Source organism: Drosophila simulans, chromosome 2R, assembly GCF_016746395.2.
Source record: "Drosophila simulans strain w501 chromosome 2R, Prin_Dsim_3.1, whole genome shotgun sequence".
Lineage (NCBI taxonomy): Eukaryota > Metazoa > Arthropoda > Insecta > Diptera > Drosophilidae > Drosophila > Drosophila simulans.
This window is the reverse complement of record NC_052521.2, coordinates 2746789-2754206: the sequence shown is the minus strand read 5'-3', so window position 1 is coordinate 2754206 and position 7418 is coordinate 2746789. Positions and strand designations below refer to the sequence as shown.

At 36.9% G+C, this 7418-nt stretch overlaps 1 protein-coding gene across 1 annotated transcript; it reads right to left on the bottom strand.

Moving 5' to 3' along the window:
• Positions 1-2292: 2292 nt before the first annotated feature.
• LOC6725076 (troponin C) lies at positions 2293-7171 on the bottom strand. The gene is made up of 4 exons (XM_002106068.4): positions 7037-7171; positions 2970-2997; positions 2520-2915; positions 2293-2464 (listed from the first exon to the last, which is right to left on the bottom strand). Exons 1-4 carry the CDS (start codon positions 7040-7042, stop codon positions 2430-2432), a joined length of 465 nt encoding a protein of 154 aa, XP_002106104.1. The 5' UTR covers positions 7043-7171; the 3' UTR covers positions 2293-2429.
• Positions 7172-7418: the final 247 nt, after the last annotated feature.

Genomic DNA, 7418 nt, shown 5'->3' with positions numbered 1-7418 from the left:
TATTCAGTGTTTCAGTGTAAGGTGATCCTCCTTACAGCGGGGAATGGTGCTTTAACGCAATAATTAGAGTATTGCGAGACCATACCGAGCCCATCATTTTGTATCCCATTTTTTTGTATTGATTTTTTGGTTTGTTTTTTGAGAGATCGTTCTCTGGGTACGATGGCCCGTAGGTGTCCGTTATGGCATTGCCTACTAAGGTACGGGTTTTCACACAATCGAACAGTCAGCTTTTTTGAACGCATTCCACGTCTCTTAGCGGTTCTGATAGATTTCCGCACGATAGGGTTTCCACCTCACCAATTGGTTTCACATACAAGGGCGTCGCGAAGGTATGGCAGGGGAGGGCAGCTAACCCCTGGACCTAAAAGGAATGTTCAAAAAATTTTATAATTTTCAACCTATCACGTAACTTACAGTGGTTTATTTACACTATGTACTGTTCTTATTCGCTTAGTCAACCTGTATCCGCCCGGGGTAGTCGAGGACAACTTTCCCACATTTTGAAAATTATAATTCTACTATCTGCGACCCCAAGCCCCCCTTGCTTACGGCCTGGTGACGCCCTTGTTCATATATCTTATTGGATCACTTGGCATAATTTTTCAAAACCCGTGAACAAGCGTTACGCCCACCGTATTTATTTGGTTTTTTTTAAATATTTGAGTGTCACATCTGGCTTGATCGTTTACACCCGTAAACTATCTTGTCACCGCTGTGCGTATCAGCCTATTGTATTTAATTATTTGGATTTTTTTTATCACATATCACATTTTTTTTCTCATCACCGGTCGCACGCATTTTCCCCTTTTCTATATCTTCATTCTCGTGATGAGCGGACTGTTCGGGCGCCAAAAGACAGTCGAAAATACTACCTTGGAATGTAGTAGGAATATGAAAAATGAATGCATCAAGCTCGTAGTTTCTTTTATTTCTATAATTAAGTACAATTTTCTGATTTAATAAAAAGGGTCGCTCAGCTGCCGAAAATCGAATGAGTGGCCAGCGTTTCGCCGGCCGCTCGTAAGCTCAGTGGCCGAACGCTTAGCCAAAAGACGCAAAAAACGCTTAGCTCCAGAAGCGTTAGCCTGTGCTGACGTTGCGCTAGCTGAATTCCCGGCGGTGGAGGTAGGTTAGGAAATGCCCCACTTTCAGAACAATGACTTCAGCTGCAGTTTGGTTAGTGAGCGGCGTGTTAACATAATTATAATATATCATCTGAATGAGTGGCCTAGTCACGTGAATATCAAAGCTATTCCATTTGTTGTTTTGTTTGGTCTTTGCGTGAAACACCACCCGAAGCTTAGTGATAATACTATCCTCTCTTATAAATGGTTAATGAGGAATTTAATATTTGCCTGCGTCATTTTCATTGTCACTCTCTAGTTGCTTCAATGTATTACCTTTTAACTCTCCACATTTTTTAATCGGACCATTTCCTTTTCTTGATTCTCTTAAGGCATTGTTTTCCACTTGGTGCTTTTTGATTAAAAACAATCCTTGTCGTTTTTTTTACGTATAATTCCATACAATTCGCATTATCCGTCTTCCAGCTCATTTTCTAAATTGACCATTGAGTGAATCCGTTAATCCGCTTGGACTTCAATCTGTGCTGTGCCAAAAATTTCTAAACGCTCCGTACCTGTCCACGTCCCTTACAGAAACCTGACATTTTTCAAACTGTTTTGTTGCATACAAATTTCTCTATTTCTTTTCTTAATCTCATACCCTTTAAAAGTGGTCAGGATAAATAAACCATTTATTTTAAGTGCTTCTAAATTTTTATTACGTCGCTGATCTGAAGATTCACATATCGAGCAGCCAAGAGCCTGAAGCAAAGGGAGGAATACAAATGGCTCGTTGGGTCAGACTGATAGCAACAAAGAAAATGCAGTTCGACAAAAGTGCCGCAGTCCAAGGCCTCCAACAACACCGCCAACGTAACCAACACTGTGGAAGTGATAGACCACAAGGATCGTTTTACGATCAAGCGACAGTTAAGTGAAGACTGATGACGGTACAAACTTAACTATTTAATAGGCACTTTTAATGTTTATTCTCTTTATGTTGGGGAGATGAGAGAGGCTTACAAAGATCCAATGACTGAAATACGGTGTGCCTCAATTGCGGATTCCTTTTCCCCTTCCCAAGCCCTTTTTTAGGACGAGGACATTAAATTATACTTTTATTATACTATACTGTTTGCGTGGAACCGATTGCGAGACCGTTCTATTTGGCAGGAATACTTAAAATAATTTAAAAGGGTTTCAAAAAATTCGTAAGAATACAATATTTTACGTTTTCATACGATCAATTTACTTATTTACTTTAGACAAAATAATTTAATATAATGTTTTCTGATGTCATACAATTTTGATTGCATTGTTTAAATTAAAATACTTATTTCGATGTACTCTTTTGATATTCTTTTAATCATCGCCACCGGTCATTACTTCCATAAATTCTATAAAATAAAATATGTCATAAAATAGCCAATCATAGCTGTATGATTTATATACCATCAAAATCAACAGTGCCCGATCCATCGGAATCAATTTCCTCGATCATCATGTCCAGGTCGTCATTTGTCAATTTATCGTCTAGTTCGCGCAGGATTTCACGAAGAACACCAGTAGTTATATATCCATTTCCTTCTTTGTCGTAAAGGCGGAAAGCTTCCTTCAATTCAGCCATCATAGCTTCAGCGTCCTCTTCCACAAGGAAGCGGGCTGCCAGTGTGGTAAATTCTTCAAATTCAATTTGGCCCGAGCCATCCTCATCGACTTCAGCGATAATGTCAGCAAGAGTTGCATCATCAAGTTGATGACCCAACATGCTAAGTATCGTACCCACCATAGCTGTGTTGATATATCCATTTTTTTCAGGGTCAAAAGCATTAAATGCATTACGTAGTACTGTTAGGAAATGCTTTTTAGTTAAGAAATTAGTAAAATATGTTATAACCTTACATGCAGTTTGCTCCTTGGTCAATTCATCCTATGGAAAATAAGGGTGTTTAGTTAGAGATATACAGTATAGGCATAATAATACAATAAAATACAATTTTATTTAATACATTTATGCTTGACGACTTTAACTGTGCTCGAATTCTTATTGGTTAACTGCCTGATGTGTGGTTTGATGTCAATCTGATGGCAACTGCCAGTGATTAGTATTTTTTCACGTACGGTCACGCTATTCTCGGAAACCGATAGGAATGCAAAACGGCTTTCCTCTACAATATTCGCTATTTTGGAATCCGCCTTGTAGTGTGTACATAGCTGACATTCAGAATTGCTGAAATTGTCTGTTCTAAAGGAGGTGCTAGCTGGATTGACTTTATAAAATCGTAAGACTTCAGGGATAAGCAAAAAACCGCAAAGAATCGCTTGCCTAGTCACACCGATAGCAACAAAAGAAATTCGCCAACAAACGAGTGTCTACTCCGGAAATTGGAAAAGTTAATAAACGGGGACGAAATATTTCATTCAGAATAAACAAAAACTCTAGTCTGCTAAGACAAGTCCTAAGCTGGGCACACTGCCGGATCGTTATACGATAAACAGCTTTTATGGGGTGGGGTAGTGAGAGTTCACGACTGACGAACGGTAGAAAAATTATTTATTTTTTGTATAATTAAATTAAATTAAATTTTAAAATATCCCTAAGCTTCAAAAACATGATAAACTGCTATAATCGAGTTTCCCGACTATCAGATACCCGTAACTCAGATGGAAGTGTAAACGAGACAATTTTGAATATAGGAGAAATTGGAGAATATAATGAGAAAAATAGGGAGTTTTTTGGGCGTCAGAGTGGGCGTGCCAAACAATTTTTCTATCAACCCGTTACTCGTAGGATAAAAGTGTAAAATAGATTCGTTTAAAAGTATGTAACAGGCAGAAACCTGTTTCACCTTCCGACCATAAAAAGTATATATATTATTGATCAGCATCACTAGTCAAGTCGATCTAGCTATGTCCGCCTGTCCGTATGAACGTCTCGATTTCAGCTTTCTGACATTAAGCCTACAGATTCTAGAGACATGGACGCAAGGCAAGTTTATTGACCCATGCTGCCACGATCACTCTAACGACCACAAACCGTCGAAAGTGTTTTGATATTTTTACACTTTTTTTTTTAGTTTGTAAATTTTAATCGATTTGCAAAAAAACTTTTTTCTGCTCCCACTCTAACGCAATAAAATCGGCCAAAAATTCCACGCCCACGCTTTTGAATAGTTTCAGTATTTAGTATTGATTTAGAGTAACCCACAAAAGTTTTTGTCTCTGGAGAGAGGTGATATCACCTCCACATTAACAATTTGTTCATCCGACCATAAGTTATGGGAAGAACATAAGTGAATAATAGTAAAAGTTAGGTAAATCATTTGAAGTTTCGAAACGGTGGTTCTTCTCTCCGTAAAAAAATGACTTTAAGCTTATGATATTTCCCATCCATGTAATTTTATGGGTATGTATGTATGTATGGGAAGTTTTGGCAGGTTTATGAGCAAATTTCATATTAATAGAAATTTGAGAGTCAAATGATAAAATCAATAAAAATTTAAATATTTTTCAAAATGTTTGTGGTTTACGGTGGTTGATGGGCGTGGAAACGTACTGAAAGAAACTTGCGCTGCGTCTACCTTTCTTGAATATGCCGGCTTAAACATGTTGTAATTTTTCTAATTGTGGGCATGTTGGTAATAGCTTCTTTTTTAGGGCTCTAGTACACTCTAGTTCGCGCCTAGAGTTAGCTGGCATTCCCGGATTAAGTGACCTTGTCGCCATATTCACTATTGGTCGGTGCTGGTTGTCAATAAGAATATCATATAAGCACACCATAAATTCAAATGGAGCCCGCTATGTTCATCGGTTGCTACATAAATATTTTATACCCGCTCCTCGTAGAACAAAAGCAACGACATTATTCTAGTGTCTTTGATAAAAGGGTATACTAGATTCGATGAAAAGTATGTAAGAAGCAGAAGGAAACGTTTCTTGATCAGGATCAATAGCCGAGTCGATCTGTAAAAGGGCAGAAGGTTGAGATCAGGCATACAGATTCTAGGGATTTGTTGACCCAGGTTGCCACGCCCACTCTAACGCCCAAAAACCGCACAAAACTGCCACTCCCACACTTTTGAAAAATGTGTGATGGCGCGATATTTTTTCACACATTTATTACCTTTTAAATTTCTATCGAATTGCCAAAAAAAGTTTTTGCCACGCACACAAGCCGCCCAATACTGCCACGCCTACAGTCTTTTAAATTTCTATAGATTTGCCAAAAAAAAAATTGTCCAAGCCCACTCCTTCGTCCTAAAAGCGCCCAAATCTGCCACGCCCACGCTTCTTGAATTTTTGTGATATTTTTAAACAATTTTGAAATGATGAAATTTCGCGTTTGCATTCATCATATATGCATATTCATCATTAGCCAAGTCGATCTAGCAATTTCTGCCGGTATGAACGTCGAGATCTCAGTACCTAAAAAAGCTTGAAGGTTAAGGTTGTCTAGAGACAAAGACGCAGCGCAAGTTTGTTGACCCATGTTACCACGCACATTCTAACGCCCACAAACCAATTTTTGGATATTTCTCATAATCTAATTAGTCTCGTAAATTTGTATCGAATTGCCAAAAAACTTGAAAAAAAAATGATGAAATTTCGCGTACGCATTTACACTCGGGGAACTGGACTATAGCATATTCTCTTTTGTTATACATTAGATAGGCATAGGATGGTCGACTCGACTAGCGATCAAGAATGTAATCATACATACTTTATTTGTCGAAAAAATATATGTTTTACGCGTTGTGGTTGTGGACGTCTCAAAAATGTTTTTGGGATACCGACGGAAACTGGCAAGACAAATAATTAAACAGCGAAACCATCTTTAATTTTCAGAGTTTGTGCGCTTATATAAAAAGTAAACTTATTTGTCCTCTGAAAATATTTTCAGTGGTGAATCGCCGCTTCAGCTCTATAGTCGACATCCCCGACTATCAGATACCGAACGGAAAATTTCATCACTTTTTATGTACCGATAAAAATTTGCAAGACCAACAATAAAACGAAGAAAAATCTAAACATTTATCAAAAGTATGGGCTTGGCACTTTTGGGCGAATTTACGGCGTTAGACATGGGCCAACTAACTTGCGCTGCGTCTATGTCTCTACAATCTGTATGCTTAATCTCAACCTTCTAGCTTTTATATTTCCTGAGATCTAGACGTTCATACGGACAGACGGACCAAAAACCTTAAATTTCTTATAGTAAAAATTTAGTATTTGGCAATCAAATGCATGCTCATTCCCTAACCATTCAGGCAATATCGAAATGCTTAATGAAACTTTGCTGAAAGGTTGTTTGTCTGAATTTATAACCCAGACTGATTACGGAGAACCGACCCCTGTATATCAGAACTTTTTTAGGTTGAATGTGTGATCGCCACTAGGTTTTCAGAGTTCCTTTATTTCTACAATAAAAACTGTTGAATTTGTAAAGAAACATAAAAAAGCCAATATATCAGTATTTATAAATATAAAACGGAAGCAACTGAGATTTATTGGCACTGGATGGATATTTCATCATCTTATATCGAAGTTAGTATTCTTTCTTAGGCAGAAAGTGGACAGTAAGTAAGTTTCTATATATATATATATATATATATACAATATATATATCGGCTTACTACTGATTTTATTTTTTTCTCCGAGTGTACGAATTTGGAGGTCACGATGCCTTGAGCTTGGCATATATATATGTTTATTTCTTGACTTAACGGGAAAGTTATCTCGCAAACATTGCTGGAAACTGAGCATTAAGCATTAACTCTCCATATGAAACGTTATAAATTAATTCTTTTTTAGAGCTGATTGCACGCTGAAAAACGTTAAGTATTGAGATCATCTGAAACAGTTGAAACTCCTTTATAAACAGCTTAAAAAGGTCTGCAAATCAGTGAAATTTTAATTCAAAGTAACTTGGAAACTTATACTTTGATTAATTTTTTTGGCGATTAACTTACGCTCATTTTTTAGCTTCTTGGATTAATCTCTAAGAATGAACAATTAAACACTCTGTTAATTAAAAACTAAATAAACAATTGAAGACGAGGAATAAACTTGGTATTGACGCGATTAAAACACATATGGGCTATGTGTCTTGTGTGGATGCATCTCAACATTCAGGAACATTTTAGACTTAATACGATGATAGCTCTGCAACTATTTTTGTTGAAACAAAAACAACAATTAAAACCAAATAAAAAGCCAACATAAATATTCCGTATGTCATGTAACTCAAAGATAATTTTATCCACAAGACAGAAAAATACTCACAGTTTTATTTTTAGATACACAATATTCGTCAAAATTCTTTATTTTTATAAACCGTACATTGCATTAGAT